This window comes from Oncorhynchus masou, chromosome 4 (genome assembly GCF_036934945.1).
Source record: "Oncorhynchus masou masou isolate Uvic2021 chromosome 4, UVic_Omas_1.1, whole genome shotgun sequence".
In the NCBI taxonomy this organism is placed as follows: domain Eukaryota; kingdom Metazoa; phylum Chordata; class Actinopteri; order Salmoniformes; family Salmonidae; genus Oncorhynchus; species Oncorhynchus masou.
The window spans coordinates 5959456-5981503 of record NC_088215.1 but is presented as its reverse complement, the minus strand read 5'-3'; the positions used below and the strand labels follow the sequence as shown (position 1 = coordinate 5981503).

Genomic DNA, 22048 nt, shown 5'->3' with positions numbered 1-22048 from the left:
TTGGCTCGTTATGGTCAGAAATGTATTGTCTCAAACAAACATCCGGGTGAAAGTGCAGAGAGCCACATCAAATAACAGAAATACTCATCATAAACATTGATAAACGATACAAGTATTAAGCATGGAATTATAGATAAACTTCTTCTTAATGCAACCACTGAGTCAGATTTGAAAAATGCTTTATGGCGAAAGCACACTTTGCGATTTATGTTAGGTCAGCTCCTAGCCACAGAAACCCATACAGCCATTTTCCAAACAAGGAGAGGTGTCACAAAAGTCAGAAATAGCATTAAAATTAGTCACGTACCTTTGAAGTTCATCTGGTGGCACTCCCAGGTCTCCATGTTAGACAAATGTTCGTTTTGTTCGATAATGTCCCTCTTTATGACCAAAAACCTCCTTTTTTGTTCGGGTGTTTTGTCCAGTAATCCGAATGCAGAAGGCGCGTGCACTAATTCCAGACGGAAAGTTTTTTTTTAAAGTACAATAAAAGTTAGTAGAAACATGCCAAATGATGTTTAAAATCAATCCTCTGGTTGTTTTTGTCATAAACAATCAATAATATTTAAACCGGACAAAAGATTCGTCAATAGGAAAGGAGAAACAATAAAGGCGCGTTCACGATCAGACGCATGGCTGATGAATAGAAATTACCACTGGCCACTGATTGAAAGTGCTATATCTCCCTTGTTTTTCAGAGTAAAAGCCTGAAACAATGCCTAAAAACTGGTCACATGTTGAGGAAGCCATAGAGCTCGTGAACTGGGTCCTAAGTCTTTGTATGGGTCCTAAGTCTTTCAATGGAAAAACAACCTTTCAAAATAATAGTACTTCCTGGTTGGATTTTCCTCAGGTTTTCAACCTGCCATATCAGTTATGTTATACTCAGACATTATTTTAACATTTTTGGAAACTTTAGAGTGTTTTCTATCCAAATCTACTAATTATATGCATATCCTATCTTCTGGGCCTGCGTAGCAGGCAGTTTAATTTGGGCACGCTTTTCAACAAAAAATCAGAATGCTACCCCCTACCCTAGTGAAGTTAATCTTTTCACAAAGGCAGTTTTTTTTTAAGTCGCTCAATGCGAGTCCAGCTGTTGCGTTCATACGCCTTTAATACACACCAAGCCATCTCATTCTAAAGGCAGTGTATTGCCCTTTTCCCACTGTGAACATCCCATCAGGAACTCTGAAAAGGAAGAATAGACTCATAGGAACATCATTAATATTTTCAGAATACTCATATGGCCCCTAGTGTGATATTCCGATTAAGTTTCTGTCTACAACTGATCAGTAAGCTGCTGCTCTACTCGTCACCATCCCATTGACTGAGCAACATTTTGACCCCACAAAATCATTGTCACCTTTATGATTATCAGGTATTCTCCTCATACTGTCGCCTTCGAATGAGGTTGACGTATCTAATGACGAGCACGACTAGCAAAGAGGTCACCAGCAACAACAAGGCCCCATGGTGTTTACGGCGGAGCTCGTCCCTGAAATGCGTCAATGGAAAGAGAATCTGAATTAGATTTTGACATCATTATTTGAGTGAATTTAGCCTAGCTGTTCTGGCTTGCCAGTCTCCAACACTTCACATCTCTGTGTGACGCAGTCACTTTCATAGCATATACCATGCCATCTCAACTCTTCCCTTTTCTTCTCCACAGGTCAACCTGAATAGGCCCTGTCCCTTCTGGGCTGACGATAGCCACTGCTCCATCAAGGACTGCCAAGTGGAGCCCTGCCCAGAGGTCAGTTCAACCGACCCACAATTATCTACTTTGGTCTCCATATCAACCCTAGTATTAATTACCCACAGGCACCTCCTGTAGGTCTGAAATGGTTAAATAAGTATTGGAAATGTGTTAAAAATTCCACATGGGCTACAACAAGGTGGTGCTATTATTGCTATATTTTTTTATTAAAAAAATAATTATTTAACCAGGTAGGCCAGTTGAGAACAAGTTCTCATTTACAACTGCGACCTGGCCAAGATAAAGCAAAGCAGTGCGACACAATCAACAACACAGTTACACATGGAATAAACAAACATACAGTCAATAACACAATAGAAAAAGTCTATATACAGTGTGTGCAAATGGTGTGAGGAGGTAAGGCAATAAATAAGCCATAGTAGTGAAGTAAGTACAATTTAGCAAATTAACACTGGAGTGATAGATGTGCAGATGATGATGTGCAAGTAGAAATACTGGTGTGCAAAAAAGGTCGATTTAGAAAGGTCGATTTAGGTCGATTTAGAAAGGCCTGCTCGCAGAAGTGTTTTTGGGAGCGTTTGACAGTGATGAGGGGTGGTCGTTTGACCGGGGACCCATAACGGATGCAAGCAATGAGGCAGTGTTCGCTGAGATCCTAATTTGAAAACAGCAGAGGTGTTTTTGGAGGTAAAGTTGGTCAGGATAATATCTATGAGGGTGCCCATGTTTACGGATTTAGGTTTGTACCTGGTGGGTTCCTTGATAATTTGTGTGAAATTGAGGGCATCTAGTTTAGATTGCAGGACTGCCGGGGTGTTAAGCATATCCCTGTTTAGGCCACCTAACAGATCGAACTCTGAAGGTAGATGGGGGGGCAATCAATTCACATATGGTGTCCAGGACACAGCTGGGAGCTGAGTGGGGTCTATAACAGGTGGAAACAGTGAGAGACATTTTTCTGGAGAGATTAATTTTTAAAATTAGAAGCTCGAACTGTTTGGAGTAAGACCTGGAAAGTATGACACAACTCTGCAGGCTATCTCTGCAGTTGATTGCAGCTCCTCTCACTTTGGCAGTTCTATCTTGACAGAAAATGTTGTAGTTTGGGATCGAAATCTCAGAATTTTTGGTGACCTTCCTAAGCCAGGATTCAGACACGGCAAGGACATCAGGGTTGGTGGAGTGTGGTAAAGCAGTGAGTAAAACAAACTTAGGGAGGAGGATTCTGATGTTAACATGCATGAGACCAAGGCTTTTACAGTTACAGAAGTCAACAAATGAGAGCGCCTGGCAACGCGCAGGGCCTCGGTTAACCTTCACATCACCTGAGGAACAGAGGAGGAGTAGGATGAGGGTACGGCTAAAGGCTATCAAAACTGGTTGTCTGGTGTGTTGGGGACAGAGAATAAAAGGAGCAGATTTCTGGGCGTGGTAGGATAGATTCAGGGCATAATGTACAGATGGGTAGGGTGCGGGTACAGGAGGTAAACCTAGGCTTTGAGTGACGATAAGAGAGGTTGCATCTCTGGATGCACTAGTTATGCTGGGTGAGGTCACCGCTTGTGGGAGCTGGGACAAAAGAGGTATCTGAGGCATGTTGAGTGGGACTAGGGGCTCCGCAGTGAACTAAAACAATGATAACTATCCTAAACAACAGTATACAAGGCATTAGAGAGAGACATAAAAAGAGGCATAAAGCAATCACAGGTGTTGATTGGGAGAGCTAGCTAAGTCAACAACGGGTAAGACAACAGCTAATCAGTTAAGGCAACAACAACAGGTAAAATGGTGATGAATGGGCAGAGAGGGTCAGTTAACTACACACAGGGCCTGAGTTCAAGGCTGGGGCCGACAGATAAACAAAATGGAGTACCGTGATTTAATGAACAGTCCAGCAGGCATCAGCTATGTAGCCAAGTGATCATAGGGTCCAGTGAACAGCAAGAGATGAAACAGGGAAGCCGCTAGGTAGTCGTTACTATGCTAGCAAGCGGGAGACACGGCGTTCAAAAAAAAGTTAGCAGGTTGGGGCTAGTAGAAGCGGCTGCTCCGACGTCCGGCAAAGGCCGGTTGAGGGCACAACGGATGGAATTACGTCGGCAGACCAGTCGTGATGGAACGGCGGGGCTCCGTGTCAACAAAGGATCTAGGCCATTTGGCAAAAGAGGCATTGTAGCTGGAGTAATTTCGTTTGCTAGCTGGGAGATGGCTCGCGGCTAACTGGTGCTAGCCGCCTGGCTCGCGGCTAACTGGTGCTAGCTTCGGGAAAAGGGCGTTAGCCACTATAGCCACTCGGTAGCAGCGATGATCTGATGCAAAGGTCCAGAGCTTACGGCAAGAATCCGGTGGCGTAGTGGATTCTAGTCGTGCTAGTGAAGAGTCCGGGATGCATCAGCTGTGTTGCCGAGTGATCATAGGGTCCACTGAGCAGGCCTGGAGATGGACCTGGCTCAAGGCTAGCTTTGGGGCTGGGCCATTCGGTGGTGGCAGCTAGCTAGCTGCAACAATCAGGAGTAATGGTCCAGGGCTTACGGCAGGAATCCGGTGTTTTAGTGGAGAAAAACAATCCGATATGCTCAGGGTTGATAACGCGCTGTGCAGGCTGGCAAGTATTATCCAGGCTAAAAGTGGCTGGTGTCTGTGCTAAAGGTAAAGGCTGCTTCTGATGGAGGTTCTAGCTATAAGGTCTAAAAATAGCAGATCCGTATCACATTGGGTGAGGCGGGTTGCTGGAAGGTATATTTAATTTTAAAAAGGAAGAAGAGATTTAAAATATATACAAAAAAGACGAAAAATACAAAATTTACACGAGAGGATGACAAACAACGTCTGCACTGCTACGCCATCTTGGAATATTGCTAATCATTCTATTTTTTTATATTTTTTAGATCTAGGCCTACAAGAAGAGACCAGGGCTATGGGCAAATTAACCCTAGTGGGTTAATTTACAATTGTTAATATAGTGTTTCCCGAGTCTTTGTATTCTAATCTGTGTTTTCTGTTAATTATAGCTTAGCCTCTGACCTGCGTTCTGCATTGTTGACAGTGATGTCCCCTTTGTGTGTGTTTGTTTACAGAGCAAGATTCCAGTGGGAATAAAGTCTGGAAACTACAATAGGGTAAGGCGCTCTCTCCTCAGATAGACAGACGGCGTTCACTCAACAGGCATTCAACTGTAATGAATACAAACACACTCTACAAACATTAAAATGAAAGGAAAGAGAATGTACCATATGCACTCTCAATTTTCATGCAAATATGGCAAAGAATCAGGAGTGTACTTACTATGTTTTAAAAGAATTAGGGCAAAGGAGTAAGTTAAACAGATTATACTGTGTAAATGTATGGTTGGAAGACAGTATTATAGTTGGGGGGGTAAGCGAGGGACATGATTGTTGGCAAACACTTGGGTCGTGTTCAGTAGGCATGAAAAGGAGTGAAACAGGTGGAGTGAAACAGGTAGGTACTATCTGATTTTTCTCCAATTACAAATTCTTGTTTTTGTTCTCTTCTACAGAATGTTTTGATACAGTGTGCACTAATGAACACGACCCTGGTATAGTGCCTTCTGTTTGTCTTGTAATGACTCACAAGTGTTTGTTGGATATCTGGACTGATTGCCAGTCAAGGTCAAATCCTGCTGTATCTTTATTTGAGCTAGGGGTAGTTACATGGCTATAGGCTACATTATGTGCAGGGCAATGTTTGTTTTTCAACTTTAATGAAATCAGCCACATCTCACAGATTTTCGACCAACAGTGTTTAGCCAGACAGCTCATCTGACTTGACCACCCGAGGCCTCTGGTTCCTTTATTGTGTGGTCTGTTGTGGGAGGATTTTTGCCACATCACCCCCAGTGTTAGGGGTTAGCACTAAGTGTGCTACTGGAGACGTGTGAGGCAAAAGGCAGATTAAATTCGCAGTGAGCGCTGTGGTGATTCTCTCCCACAGCTGAAGGCACAGAGGGGATGTGCTGGCTAGAGACGCTATGTGGTTGGCGACGTGGCCATGCCATAGGACAAAGCACAGCAGGTGCTTGTGTGTGAGGTCATGAAGAAACATTAGCTGACTGCACATCAGAGTTGTTTATTTAGCTTTTTATGCTTCGTGGCATGTGGCGTTGGCTTAACCATTTTTCTTTTAGCCCCTCCGGTATTTTTTCTTGACTGACTTTCCATTTAAAAAGATTAATCCTATTGCAGACAGTGTGTGCAGAGCTCGAGTTGAAGTATACAGAGTAGGGAGCCCTGTATGATGGATTTAGCCTAGCCTAATTGATAACAAAGATGGCTCGTCCCATTTGATTTCAATCACCTTTTGACTGCATCCCTTTTGATTTTAACAAAACTTTGAATACATATTTGTCCATGGTAGAAGTGGTCAGAAAGTAGCTTTTTGGACTTGAATGCCAAAACATTTAGGAGATAATGGTGCTCAAAATGACCCATTTTGCATACCCCACCCTACCATGAGACATCCATGTCTTCATCACTGGAAAAGATAAAAGGTTGAGTTTGATATAATTTAAACGCTTATAAACAGGGTTGTCAAACTATTGTATAATTTCTTGACAATGATATATACATTTATTTTAACCTATATGTTGTATCTTAGACCCGATTTTACATAATCTGAGGTGTTTGTGTTGTGCCCGCCACAGCATACTCTTGAAATATAGATAATAGAGTAGACATTCCCATTTAAATGGACTTTTGATGGTGGGTGGACTGGTGACCATCTTTGTGGTAGTAATTGTAAGTACACATTTCAATTCAATTAACATTTAAATGATGTACCAGCTAAATTTGAATGTTCTAGGGTCGAGCAGTATCCAGATTTTCATACCTTCACACCGTGCTTGTGCCATCCTGGGATATACGGTATTACCGGTAGTGCACATAAGGGGCGCTATGAATTTGTTTTTCTTCAAACGTACAAAAAGAGCCCAAAAAACATCACTTACCAAAATGCTAGCAAGTACTACGGAATTCTTATAGTGGATGCTAGGTAAATGCTAATGAACGCATGCAAACATTTACTACTAGGACAGACAACCCAGCTCATAAAGTTATGCAAGTATCTCAAAACACAGTTTGCAGCACGCACAAAACAAAAATTAGGCAGCCGGGATCTTAAAACCTCTAGTGACACCCCATCCCGTGAACGGGACCGTTGTCATCATCAGCAAACGTTGTTTAGAATCAATCCTCAAGGTGTTTTTCAAATATCTATTCGATAATATATCCACAGGGACAATTGGTTTCTCAGTAGAAGCGATTGGAATGTACTTTACGCAAGATTTTCTCCAGGAGCATCATGTGAGCACTTGCGCAATGTAGCCCCCTATGGGTATTCTTCAATATAAATGTGTAAAACTACGTCACAATGCTGTATACACCTTGGGGAATACGTAGAAAGAGTAAGCTGGTTCATAGCACATTAACAACTCAATGGGGACTCATTGGCACGCAGTGCTTTCAAAATATGGGGCACTTCCGGATTGGATTTTTCTCAGGCTTTCGCCTGCAACATCAGTTCTGTTATACTCACAGACAATATCTTTACAGTTTTGGAAACGTTAGAGTATTTTCTATCCAAAGCTGTCAATTATATGCATATTCTAGCATCTTGTCCTGACAAAATATCCCGTTTGAAATGGGAAAGTTTTTTTTCCAAAAATGAAAATACTGCCCCTAGAGTCGCAACAGGTTTTAATACAGGAGGGAATTGTCTCTGCTGCTCTTACCAAGAAGCTTGAAGCAAGCTAACATTAGCAAGTTATCAAAATGTACAAGTTAGCAAAAACCCAGCTGGAGAGAATTTATTTGGCATATCTTAGATAGTGAAGTTAATAGTTATAGGATATATAGCTGGCAAACATTAGTAGTAAATTTACAAGTGTAACTTGATCGCCTCACTTAAGTTGCGTTGCAGCAGTGACTCACCCGTTTTGTTCGTTGTGCTTCTTTGTAAACAAACACACGTGACTGGCTCAAACCGCTGTTTTGGGAAACTAGTACCAGTAAGCTTCATAATGATGAAAAATTATCTAACGGGCGAAATTATGAACTCGATCTTCTTTATCTATTACCTAGTGGACAAGTTGACTGCAGGTATTTATTTAAAATGTAATACTATTCAAAGGCCAAAAACCGTCACTTACCAGTATGCTAACAAGTACTAAGGAATCCTCATGGAGAATGCTAACAAAATAATAACAAGTGAATTGCAAATATTTTGTAAATTTTCTGACCTAAACTATACAAGTAACTCAAACGCTAATCACAGTTTGTTGCATGCAGGGTTGCAACTTTAGTTTTAGAAGTGGGGGTATACAACCTAAAGCTCATTTCCGTGTACACAATTCAATATGCCGTCTCTATTTAGATCAAAAAGTAAGCAAAAATGCCCACAGTTATCAAGCTAGGTAAGAGATGATTATTAAATATGTTTAAGTGATTAGTAAGACTGAACTAGATCAGATGTAATTCAATAATAAATATTGTGTTGCACCTAACATATGGACAACTTGAAAAAACTGACTTTTGATTTCTTTATGAAGACATCCTATCAGACCGACCAGCCAGCCAGCCCTGGCCGCCTGCATGCCCGACCCCCACCAGTCTAGTCCATAACTCAACTCTCTCCCAACACAATTTCCTTCCCATTTCACACCTTTTTTTAATTCCCAAGGGAAAGTTTTGGGGAAAAAACAAACAAACCCACATACACCTCAAATATACATTTAACACACAGAAACAGCAAATATTCCATATAATTAATCTCATAGGACTAATAGTACGGTAGAGCTCTTTTTACTTGTGCACAATATAGCTGGGTTGCCCCGTCTTTTCCCCAGGGGTCCAACATCCTGCAGCTCCCCAACCCAACACACCCCTCTCAGCTTTAGGATCTTAGTGAAACATTAATTATTGGGTTTGTTTGTGTTAGGCCATGACCAGAGTGACAACCCACAGGACGGCAAACCCCCAGGGTCAGGACTGAGCAGCTCAGCAGCTAGGGATTGCCTAAATGGGTATCTCCCTTGATGTGGGCATGTTTTCAATACAGACTCCTTTGTCGTACTGTCATCCCTATAAGGCATCTAGACCTTATGACAGTTAAGAGTTAATTAGCAAAAATGTCCCAAACTATTCATTTTTCACTTTGCCGTTCCTGTGGATTGTGTGTAGATTGATGAGGAATTTAAAAAAAAATCCCCTTTCAGAATAAGGCTGTAACTTCACAAAATGTGGAAAAAGTCAAGCCATTAGAATACTTTCCAAATGCACTGTAACTTGCCATTGTGGTAGGATAACTAACCTCCCAATTAATGGCAATACATTTCTTTGCCGCTACAAATGCTTGGGAGTCCCATAGGGCAGTGCAGCGTCATCCGGGTTTGGCCGGTGTAGGCCGTCATCTTAAGTAATAATTTGTTCTTAACCTTTTATTTAACTTTATTTAACAAGTCAGTAATAACATATACAATACCATATGCAAATATGTCTCCTTTTCTGTTGTACACCTCCAGCAGAGGAATGACATTTCTGAGTGCATGTAATTCAGTTTCACTGGCATATAGTATGTTCTGTGAATGGCCTTAAACTGCAGTAATTGATGTCTGAGATGACATGAACATGACTGGGCATTCAAACATATATCTGTATCCATTCATCATCATCAATAGCTTCTACCAGGTCTTCCTCACATTTTTTTTTTAGATGTTTTGTGTCATCGGGGAAAAGCCTTGATACAGTTTGAAATCAACTTTGGACGTTTGTCAGACTGCCTTAATATAGCATCTGGCTGGTCCAGTGTTTGCTGCACAGAGAGAATAAAGTGTTGCAACTGCAAAAATGCACCTCACCTCCATCACAGACTGGTCTTCCCTGGCTGCCTGACCCTGCTGATACCCCTGTCACCATCTGATCCTCCTAAAATGAGGCATTACATAGAATTACCTTGGTGTCCATTCATGCATTGATTATATTCTTGGATAATATAATGGTTGAATAATTGAAATGACCATTATTCCCAGATGCCAGACTGTAACCCTAAACTTAAGCTGCTGTCCTGTAGCTACTGTAGGTCTACCCATCAATTCAATATTTAACTTTGTATCATTCACTGATATTGTTAATATACTGTAAAGTTCACCTGAACTCCGTAGACATGTCTGACCTAGGGCTGAGGCAGGCATGAAATTTTGTCAGCAGGTGATTTGTCAAGCAAATATCTGTAGGTCTCACGGTAATTGACTGTTAATTAACAAATACACATTTAGCATCTCCTGGCTTCTAATAAATCCATGTAATATAGCCTACACCTTCACAATAAATCCATTATTTATTTTGGACAGGTCTGAAGAAGCATGATATGAAAAGAATAGCTTACTCTGAGCTGTCCTTATGTCAGGTCCTGATATGGCTATGCCAAATGGCTGTGGGCTACACTAGTTAATTTAGCATTATTTTACAGTATGAAGAATACAATTGAACAAAGCTAAATATAAATATTGTCTTCAAATGATTTGAGAGAGTGCGCACATGCAGCTATTTATGTGTTGAGCGGTTAACAAAGAAATAGGTACTCCTATATGCTTAATTTAGAGTTATTAATGTAACTTTAGTTGTTCTACAAACGTTGGGCTATATGTTTCGATTTTTAATACATTGAATTCTAATGATTGGATTCTAATGGTGATTGGAAAAAAGTAGCTTGACATGCATGAACTTTGCCTTGTTTTTTTGCGTAGGCTGTACACACTCCAATTAGTCTCTCATTCCCAATTTGGCACACACTTGATAATGTCTGAATTTCACGGCTGGGCCGTAATGCACCCTAACTTAATCCATGCCTTTTGCGGCCTGGAGTGCTGCTTTGTGCCCTTGTCACTGAGTGTGGAAGCCCTCTCACTCACATGGCTCTCCGTCACGCCATCAGGTCTTTCTCACAGGCTACAAATGAAGGTGGACACATCGGAGACGCATATGCTTGTCCTTATCCAATTCCGAGGTGCATATTGGGAAAAAGAATCCACATTTACTTTGTCAGCCAACAAGATGAGTAGGCCTAACGAACAGCAAAAGCACTATCCTATGTCAATCTACTGTCCCCCATAGTACAAAAGTTGACCTATTCTATTCCAGAAATAAATATTCCATACATAGTCTGGGACAGTTGTGGGATGCGACCGATCACAGATTAATACAACCACTAGCATCAAAACACCTTTTTTATACAATGTGGCTGACGCAACAACACATTTAGCTTAAAATGTTGATAAACTATTATGCTATTTCTTCGCATTATAGGCGCAGCAATGCGCACATGGTAGTAGGCTATAAGCATGAATGTTCCATTAGTGGAAAACACCGTTATCGAAAGTGACCGCAAATGCGATTATGCATGTAATGCAATTAAGCTTGTATTATAAAGGTGCATTTTTATGGTGAAAATGATCTTCCCCAAACTTGAAACTCATGTGCTGCTTATTTTTATGGTGTTAGGCAGTTAGGCTTTACGCCCCTTGTAAAGCAAATGAATGTGCTTAATTTTAAGAAGTTTTTTGGCCACTTTAGTTGTGATACAAACCTTATTAAAATAGTCTCATGTAGCCTAGCTCATAGGCCTATGTTTAAAAAAAGAAGCCAGTTTCTTATGCTGGGCATCATTCACTAGTGATAGGCTAGTATTGTCACCCATCAGACTTTTCTTGATTTAATCTGGTCTTACATATGCAAAATAATATATGTGTGACATTTGTTTTGATTTAGAATGGACCATTATCATGCACCTGTTTCGAAACCGGGGCAGTGGGAAAAAAGACATGTCATCTATGCTTTTAAATAGTGAATGGAGGACGCTTTTCTCAGTGGTTTATTTTCATGCCAGCCAGGTAGGCTATTCTCCTGTTGTAAATATAAGCAATGTGCTTAATATTAGGATGGGATCCTCCTTTTTTAAAATTATTAGCGGCCATCACTCTGTTTTCTTCCGCAATTGCAAAGCCTATAGAAATGTTGCGCAACATGAGCTTGTGGGCTCTCATGAAGTGTTTGATTACATTTTTAAATAAATTTGCATTGATGTCAGAGTGGTTTAGAGTTACAGTAGAGTGCCTGAGTACCAGGCAGTTAGCAAGTTTGGTAGGCTACTAATGACCAGCAGCAGCATCAGAGCTTGGAGAAGCCTAATTACAGTGGCTAAACGGTCATGTGGAATTTGACTGCCTTCATGACTCGTGACCGCCAGTGTGGCAGTAATACGGTAACTTCAACTGCCCTAGTCTGACCCTGCTGGGGCCCCTGTCACCATCTGATCCTGCTAAGACATGATGAGCATAGTGTTGTGTACTGACTGCACTAGAGGGCTGCCTGTGGGTCCCGACAGACATCATTGCGGCTCGATCTGGAGGGGGTGGTCAGAAAGACGAATATGGGATGAAAATATTTTTGTGGTCCCACAGATCATTTGAAAACGGTCCTCTTTCTGCTTTATATGCGTTAGGTAGGCTATTGCATTAAAACCATGTTTTTGTATTATTATTCACACACCCAGAATTTGCTGCTTCAACTTCAGTAGCCTACCTCTGCTAGTTGGGAATGAGAGTTCAAGTGCGCCTAGTAAGTGTGGTCTAATTTAAATAGAGTAGGCTTCCTATGTGGGCGGAGTTAACTTGAATATAAAATTAACTTCAATCTGATTAGACTGCGGTTTACTACAGTTTCTGTAAATAAATATTGATAATGGAAAGAAGTGGAGGGCGCTCAACCAATGTAAGTCGAAATGCAATCAAAAAAATTCATCATCATTGAAAAGAAAAGGCACAACACACGCGTAGGTTAGGCTACTATAGTGAGTGAGCGTTGCGCCTTTTCATTTTCAATATGTATTGGTTACTCCTAAAAGGTAGGCTATATCATATAGGCTTATGCAAAGCATAGCAAGTGTCGCTGTCATCATTCTTGTTGCTTCTAGTTCATTAGTCATACCTGCGAGATCTGGTATGCGTGGGGTCTCAATTAAATAGAGTAGGCTATAGCCTATACATGGGTGGAAAAATACTGGCAGTTATCTTTCCAAGCAAATGTACTTCCTAAACAAGCCTATAGTTTTCTACATTGCGTAGAAATAGGCCTAAATATTGATCACCCATATTTCTCCATTTGAAAATCTTCCCACTCCTAAAAGAGAAAGTGCAAGTCTCTCCAACTCTGCTTTCCTCAAACTACATCTAGCATATTGGCTGATATAGCCCAGTAATACAATATCAAATTTGATTTGTCACGTGCCAAATAGAACAGGTATTTCACCTTACAGTGAAATTCTTTACAAGCCCTTAACCAACAATGCAGTTTAAAAAAATACTCATAACAAATAAGAATAAGAAATAAAATAAAGAGCAGCACTAAAATAACAATAGCAAGGCTATATACAGGGGGTACCGTGCGGGGGCACCGGTTGGTCGAGGTAATATGTACATGTAGGTAGAGTTATTAAAGTGACTATGCATAGATAATAACAAAATAGTAGCAGCAGCGTAAAATAGGGTGGGGGCAATCCATATAGTCTGGGTAGGCATTTGATTAGATGTTCAGGAGTCTTATGACTTGGGGGTAGAAGGGGTTTAGAAACCTCTTGGACCTGTACTTGGCGCTCCGGTACCCGCTTGCCATGCGGTAGCAGAGAGAACAGTCTATGGACTAGGGTGGCTGGAGTCTTTGACAATTTTTAGGGCCTTCCTCTGACACCGCCTGGTATAGAGGTCCTGGATGGCAGAAAGCTTAGCCTATTTCTTAAGTTATTTTTGTGCATTTGACATTGCCTCTTGGGTGCAAAATTGCTTGGACCATCCATGGCATCCACGCCTAAAATAACATTGCGAGACTGCGGTTGGGTTTGGGACCAGTTCTTGCGGTAGTGGGTGAGAGTCGAACAGAAAGCCAGCGGGTGCAGGCGGGAGCAGGATGAAGGAATTGGTCCTGCGCAGACCTTAACTGTGCACCATGACAGTGAAACCTGTAACGTTAGAGCTGTTTATTACTGTGTCAGTGTGAAAAGTAGGGAGTTAGCGAGAAACTGACAGATCAATAAAGTTTACAAGCCTGCTCTTTGGTGTCCGCTGGGTCCTAAATCTAGCCGGCTGAACACTTCAAACAGCCTACCTGACAGCTGGGAGGCGTCAGCACACTGCCGCTGCTTTTTGTATAACATTGCAATGATGTGACAGTTGCGCACCTGGTTGCACGCACAAAACTAATATTAGCCATCAAGTCCCTTGATCCAGGAGGGTATTCTCTGCTGTTACCATGCAAATGCTTGATTTTGGAAGAAGCTAACCACTTTGCTAGAGAGCTAACTCGCTACTAAATTAGCAAACCAAATGCAGAATTGCAGAGCATTTAGCACAGTTAACTTAATAATTATAAGATATCTAGCTGGCAAACGTTTAGTTGTGAATTTCATGCTGTAATTAGATCACCAGGTGCATGCTGCATGACAGTGAGGAACTCACAAGGCTCTCGTTGTGTGCTTGTAAACAAACACCACGTGACTGGGGACTACTGTAAGCTAAATAATAAGGTGAAATGAAGAACGCAATGTTCTTTATCTCATAAAGTATTGCACAAGTTGACCGCAGGTATTTACGTAAAGTAGCTACAAATATTAAAATGTGTAAAGATTATTTTTTTTGAAAGGCATTGAAAAACCATCCCGTGGATTTTTCCAAGTACGTCGGTATATACAGTGCCTTGCGAAAGTATTCGGCCCCCTTGAACTTTGCGACCTTTTGCCACGTTTCAGGCTTCAAACATAGAGATATAAAACTGTATTTTTTTGTGAAGAATCAACAACAAGTGGGACACAATCATGAAGTGGAACGACATTTATTGGATTTTTCAAACTTTTTTAACCTCTTGAAACTCAGGGGGCGCAATTTCATTTTTGGATGAAAAACGTTCCCGTTTTAAACAAGATATTTTGTCACAAAAAGATGCTCGACTATGCATATAATTGATAGCTTTGGAAGGAAAACACTCTGAATTTTCCAGAACTGCAAAGATATTGTCTGTGGGTGCCCTAGAACAGGAGCTACAGGCAAAACCAAGATGAAATGGCAACCAGGAAATGAGCAGGATTTGTGAGGCTCTGTTTTCCATTGTTTCCTTATATGGCTGTGAATGCGCAAGGAATGAGCCTGCCCTATCTATCGTTTCCCCAAGGTGTCTGCAGCATTGTGACGTATTTGTAGGCATATCATTGGAAGATTGACCATAAGAGACTACATTTTTCAGGTGTCCTCCGAAATTGGTGCGTCATTTTCAGCTGCTGGTATTTTTCCATGGGATTCTGAGGGGAAAGCAGGCTTCCACGAACGGCATATCAATGAAGAGATATGTGAAAAAACACCTTGAGGATTGATTCTAAACAACGTTTGCCATGTTTCGGTCCATATTATGGAGTTAATTCGGAAAGAGTTTGACGTTTTGGTGACTGAATTTTCGGTTCGTTTCGGTAGCCAAATGTGATGTACAAAACGGAGCGATTTCTCCTACACAAAGATTCTTTCAGGAAAAACTGAACATTTGCTATGTAACTGAGAGTCTCCTCATTGAAAACATCCGAAGCTCTTCAAAGGTAAATGATTTTATTTATTTGGTTATCTGGTTTTTGTGAAAATGTTGCGTGCTAAATGCTACGCAAAATGCTAAGCTAGCTTGCAATACTCTTACACAAATGCTTGATTTGCTATGGTTCAAAAGCATATTTTGAAAATCTGAGATGACAGTGTTGTTAAGAAAAGGCTAAGCTTGAGAGCAGGCATATTATTTTCATTTCATTTGCGATTTTCAGAAATCGTTAACGTTGCGTTATGCTAATGAGCCTGAGGCAGTATTCACGATCCCGGATCCGGGATGGGTAGTATCAAGAGGTTTAACAAATCAAAAACTGAAAAATTGGGTGTGCAAAATTATTCAGCTCCCTTAAGTTAATACTTTGTAGCGCCACCTTTTGCTGCGATTACAGCTGTAAGTCGCTTGGGGGTATGTCTCTATCAGTTTTGCACATCGAGAGACTGAAATTTTTTCCCATTCCTCCTTGCAAAACAGCTCAAGCTCAGTGAGGTTGGATGGAGAGCATTTGTGAACAGCAGTTTTCAGTTCTTTCCACAGATTCTCGATTGGATTCTTGTCTGGACTTTGACTTGGCCATTCTAACACCTGGATATGTTTATTTTTGAACCATTCCATTGTAGATTTTGCTTTATGTTTTGGATCATTGTCTTGTTGGAAGACAAATCTCCGTCCCAGTCTCAGGTCTTTTGCAGACTCCATTAGGTTTTCTTCCAGAATGATCCTGTATTTGGCTCCATCCATCTTCCCGTCAATTTTAACCATCTTCCCTGTCCCTGCTGAAGAAAAGCAGGTCCAAACCATGATGCCGCCCCCACCATGTTTGACAGTGGGGATCCTGTGACCAGGGTGATGAGCTGTGTTGCTTTTACGCCAAACATAACGTTTTGCATTGTTGCCAAAAAGTTCAATTTTGGTTTCATCTGACCAGAGCACCTTCTTCCACATGTTTGGTGTGTCTCCCAGGTGGCAAACTTTAAACGACACTTTTTATGGATATCTTTAAGAAATGGCTTTCTTCTTGCCACTCTTCCATAAAGGCCAGATTTGTGCAATATACGACTGATTGTTGTCCTATGGACAGAGTCTCCCACCTCAGCTGTAGATCTCTGCAGTTCATCCAGAGTGATCATGGGCCTCTTGGCTGCATCTCTGATCAGTCTTCTCCTTGTATGAGCTGAATGTTTAGAGGGATGGCCAGGTCTTGGTAGATTTGCAGTGTTCTGATACTCCTTCCATTTCAAAATTATCGCTTGCACAGTGCTCCTTGGGATGTTTAAAGCTAGGGATATCTTTTTGTATCCAAATCCGGCTTTAAACTTCTTCACAACAGTATCTCGGATCTGCTTGGTGTGTTCCTTGTTCTTCACGATGCTCTCTGCGCTTTTAACGGACCTCTGAGACTATCACAGTGCAGGTGCATTTATACGGAGACTTGATTACACACAGGTGGATTGTATTTATCATCATCAGTCATTTAGGTCAACATTGGATCATTCAGAGATCCTCACTGAACTTCTGGAGAGAGTTTGCTGCACTGAAAGTAAAGGGGCTGAATAATTTTGCACGCCCAATTTTTCAGTTTTTGATTTGTTAAAAAAGTTTGAAATATCCAATAAATGTCGTTCCACTTCATGATTGTGTCCCACTTGTTGTTGATTCTTCACAAAAAAATACAGTTTTATATCCTTATGTTTTGAAGCCTGAAATGTGGCAAAAGGTCGCAAAGTTCAAGGGGGCCGAATACTTTCGCAAGGCACTGTATGGTATACCGCCCAAGCCTATATATTAAATTTATTTTATTTCCACATTACATTTTTCAAACATTTTAGTAATTTAGCGGACACTCTTGTCCAGAGCAACTTACAGTTATTGCATTCATCTTTAAGATAGCTAGTTGAGACAACCACATCACAGTCGTAGTAAGTACATTTCCTTAGACTTTCACAGCAAAGTCGGTGCTAGTAGGAAAAGACAAGTGGAGGGGTAAGACTGAGATGTCTTATTTCTGATACTGTTTGAAGAGGTATGGTTTCAGATGGAAGATGGGCAGGGATTCTGCTCTCCTAGCATCCGGGGGAAGCTGGTTCCACCATTGGGGTGCCATTGTTGACCGTGATTGCGTAGTCTTGGAGCGGTCAGGCCTTCCCCGGGAGGATGCGCAGCTCTGTCTTGTCGAGCTTGAGGGGGGGCTAACATCCAAACTCACATCCAAAATATGCCAGGCAGGCAGAGATGTGTGTCGCCACCTGGGTGTCAGAAGGGAGGAATGAGAAAAGTAGTTGTGTTATCTGCATAGCAATGATAGGGGAGACCATAAGAGGATATGATAGAGCCGAGTGACTTTGTGTATAGAGAGAAAAGAGGAGGGGGGCCTAGAACTGAGCCCTTGGGGACACCAGTAGTGAGAGCATGTGAAATGGTTCAACTTTGAGCACCTTTATCTGTTTTGGCATTCAGGTCCAAAAAGTAACCATGGGCAAATATGTATGGAAAGTTTTGTTCAAATCACAAGGGGTGCCATCAAAAAGTGATTGAAATCAAATTGAACGACCCAGATGGAGCATTTTTCTTAGGCTACCCATTTTTACTTTAAAGTTAGCTTATTTTATCTAGCTAATGCTCTTTTCTCTTTCTATCCTTGTGGCCAGTATTCCCAGGTGGCCAACGCCAACACAGACATAGTAGATTGTGAACAAGCCCAAGACCTGGGGGCAATTAACAGCACCCTGAGGTAAGAGCACATGCATGCTACGTCCCTAAAAGGCCTCATACATACATGGGCATCAGCTTTGATAAGAAACCACTAAACCAACACTCCAAAATATAGTGGTTATTTCAGATGTATGAAAGCATTGTCCGATGCTTTTGGTTGCTGTATTACTTTTGCTCCTCCTCTCTCCTATAGTAACTATAGTAAAGAGGCCTTTGAGGACTGGGCCCGGCACGATGACGCACAGGACCACTTCTGTGAGCTGGATGGTAAAGGTCCACTGTTCTTCCACTTCAATGCCTATTTTTTCCATTCATATGGGATTGAGGCTGGTGTATTTCTTCTAGCATTGGTGCTAGAGTGGGGTGTTGCAGAAACAGTAAGTTTTTACCTGCTACACTGGAAGTGGAACTTTAGTCCAGTGTGCAAGAACCACTTTTATAAATTGTTCTCGGGCTACGCGACGAATCTTGAAACTTTAACCAGAGCTTAATTATACGCTCAATTGTTTAATTATACGCTTTAGAGAGGTGGAGACTTTGCTAGTGTCGTTAGAATATCTTCTAACACGTCTCCCCCCAGAACATCATCGAGCATCTGACTCAATTGTCTGTGGAATTGCTAAATATTTTATTTCTGAGTGTCTGAGATTATACGTTCACCAACACGAGACTCTCGTGAAGCCACGCTTCCTACATAATAGTAGCTTCTCATGGTCTGCAAATAATGTGCATGTAGTGTAGCAGGGCAGTAATGCATTTTGGTCTTTGACAGTCACTTTCGAGGTGTGAAAACATCTGACAAACTTTTATATTAAAAAATAATAATAATTCACCTTTATTTAACCAGGTAGGCCAGTTGAGAACAAGTTCTCATTTATAACTGCGACCTGGCCAAGATAAAGCAAAGCAGTGCGACAAAAGCACAGAGTTACACGTGGGATAAACAAACGTACAGTCAATAACACAATAGAAAAGCTGTATACAGTGTGTGCAAATGTGTGAAATTCCCCTTTAACATTGACAAGATACATTTGATAAGGTGTATCGCAATAGTGAAAGGGATTCATCTATCCATTCCTCCCAATGTTCTCTCATTCTTTCTCACACCTTCTGTCAGATGAGACGTCACCAGATGCAGACTATGTGGACCTGCTCCTAAACCCGGAGCGCTACACTGGCTACAAGGGCCCCTCAGCCTGGAGAGTGTGGAACAGCATCTACGAGGAGAACTGCTTCAAGTGAGACACACACAAAATCAACTTTTGTACATTTTTTTTTTAAATTTTACCTTTATTTAACTAGGAAAGTCAGTTAAGAACAAATTCTTATTTTTTAATGACGGCCTAGAAACAGTGGGTTAACTGCCTTGTTCGGGGACAGAAGGTAGCCTCGGGGCGGTAGCCTAGTGTTTAGAGCATTGGACTAGTAACCGAAAGGTTGCAAGTTCAAATCCCCGAGCTGACAAGGTGCAAATCTGTCGTTCTGCCCCGGGAACAGGCAGTTAACCCACTGTTCCTAGGCTGTCATTGAAAACACTTTTTTTTTTTAAAACGTGCCCCTGAATGCAGTTTTACACACATATGAACTAAATCTCTCCCATGCCTACTCGTGCACAGCCCACTCACACACACCACATAAGCGACATGTTCCCTAATCTGTAGCTAGCTGATATATTTCAGCTTCTTCCCACTCTTTGATGGTCTGATGTACAGTCAGGTCCATAATTATTGGCATGTGTTCATCAAAGATCCACCACCATATTTTACTGCAGGTACAAGGTACTTTTCTGCATATGCTTCTGTTTTCCAAAACACCACTGGTGTGTGTGGCCAAAGAGCTCTATTTTTATGTCATTTGACCATAGCACCGGTTCCAATCCAAGTCACAATGCCGTTTATCGAACTCTAGGCGGAGCTATGGTCAGATGACATGAAAATAGAGCTCTTTGGCCACGCACCCCAGTGCTGGGTGTTTGGCATCAAAGGGAAGCATATGTAATAAAGTACCTCATACCTATGGTAAAATTTGGTGGTGAATTGTTGATGTTATGGGGCTGTTTTGCTTCCACTGGTCCTGATACCCTTTTTAAGGTCAACGGCATCATGAACTTTACCAACTTTACTCGGACATTTGTGCCAAAAAACCTGGTTGGGTTTATAGTCTTGCTGGAAAATCCATTTGAGGGATTTTCCAGCAAGATTATAAACTCAAGCACTAATCAAAATCTACAAGGAAATGGTTACTTGACCACAGAATCAACATTTTGCAATGGCCATCTGCCTCCAGACTTGAACCCCAATGAAATCCTGTGCTTTGAATTGAAGAGGGCAGTCCATAAGAGTCTGTATGGAGGAATGGTCTAAGATCCCTCCCAACGCTTTCTCCAATCTCAAAGCATTTTAGAGAAAGGTTCAGTGCCGTTATCCTTGCAAGGAGAGGGTGCTATATACTATTAAAAACAGGCATACCAATCATCAACTGTGTTAGTATAAAATAATATAATTTCCCTTTTTTTTAACAAAGAATTGTAGCTCAGTATTTATGCCATTTTATAGTGTTGTTTTTGCTTGTTTTTGCTTGTAAGAACAAATTTGTATTCACAATGACTCCCTACACCGGCAAAACCCTAACCAGGACGATGCTGGGCCAATTGTGCGCCGCCCTATGGGACTCCCGATCACGGCCAGTTGTGATACAGCCCGGGATCGAACCGAGTGTGCCAATAATTATGGACCTGACTGTATGTAATTTTGATAAATCCATAGAGTATAGTGTCTGATTGTCCATTGTTTGTGGTTTGCAGGCCCAGATCAGTGTACCGGCCCCTTAACCCACTGGTTCCGCCCAGAGGTAAGGGATGCTCTTCTAGCTTACGGCCTGTATTCACCATCATGGATTGTCTTGTCTCCATTTTCCTTCTCAGGGTGGCCTGTGTTTTACAATCTGAAGCCAACAGCTAGTTTTGTTTCACGTTTGCCCTGTGTATTCACATGCTTTCATTTCACTATTAGTTTATAATAATAGTTGTTATATTGTTAATAACCAATATATTAATTATGAACTATTTAAATGGTTATTTATTACTAGTTTTCCAGAATAAATTCCAGAGATGTGTGTGTGCATATTCAGCTTCTGTGTAATAGATCATGTCCTCTCTATCAGCTTACCTGCTGGTAATAGATCATTGATGGTAATAATGATAGCATGGCTTTTGTTCATGTTTGCCTTGTAGTGTTACTTGAGTTATTTCTAAGTAAATACTGTACAGTGTTCCCCTCCAGAAGTCAGGGTGGGTTTGTGTGCGTGCATGCATGCGCGTCCTCATGCATGTGTAATATTAATAGCCTACAGTGCCTGTGTAACATGCCTTTGTCCTCCTCTCCCTTTTGTGTTTTTTTTTTTCATTCCCATAGGAGGAGATGATGATGGTAAGTTGGAATCTATGCATGTTAATCTATGTATAATGAATTGTGCTATTTATAATATGCTTTCATGAATGCAAACTGACACAAGGCCTGGTCTTGTATCCGTGCAGGCGAAGGCTTTTACAACTGGCTGGAAGGTAACTTTTTTTAAATGTATTTTTTTATTTCATCAAATTATTTGTTTAAAATCTCTTCAAATTAGCATTATTTTCACTTTATACACACAATATATATTGGAATGAAGCAGTGGCACATCTTTGTTCAGCACTGTTACACTTTAGTCATTTCCCTGTATGGATGGGATGCCACAGGACAAGTAGAAACTTCTAAATGAATTCTACTAGAATGGGATTATTTTAGTTATTTGTTATTTAGTCCATTTCAGAATCACTTGAATGTTACATGTCATCGTCGAAAGCCCCTTAACCACACCACTCAGAACAGCCACTCGCATCCAAACCAATTCAGCCGAGACTCTCTCCAACTTTTTTTTCTTGTATAATGGGTTCTCAACATATCTCAGGTTGCGTCCTGTGCGTCCCAAATGG

General features: G+C 41.2%; 1 protein-coding gene across 2 annotated transcripts in view; it reads left to right on the top strand.

Annotated features, from left to right (window-relative positions):
- LOC135522109 (ERO1-like protein beta) overlaps positions 1-22048 on the top strand; it is a 38639-nt gene that overhangs the window by 5525 nt on the left and 11066 nt on the right. For both annotated transcript variants that reach the window (XM_064948087.1, XM_064948094.1), the window contains exons 3-10: positions 1673-1756; positions 4798-4839; positions 18012-18094; positions 18269-18342; positions 19193-19313; positions 20879-20925; positions 21489-21503; positions 21611-21637. In XM_064948087.1, the coding sequence (XP_064804159.1) occupies positions 1673-1756; positions 4798-4839; positions 18012-18094; positions 18269-18342; positions 19193-19313; positions 20879-20925; positions 21489-21503; positions 21611-21637 (493 nt within the window). The remainder of the gene's footprint in view (positions 1-1672; positions 1757-4797; positions 4840-18011; positions 18095-18268; positions 18343-19192; positions 19314-20878; positions 20926-21488; positions 21504-21610; positions 21638-22048) is intronic.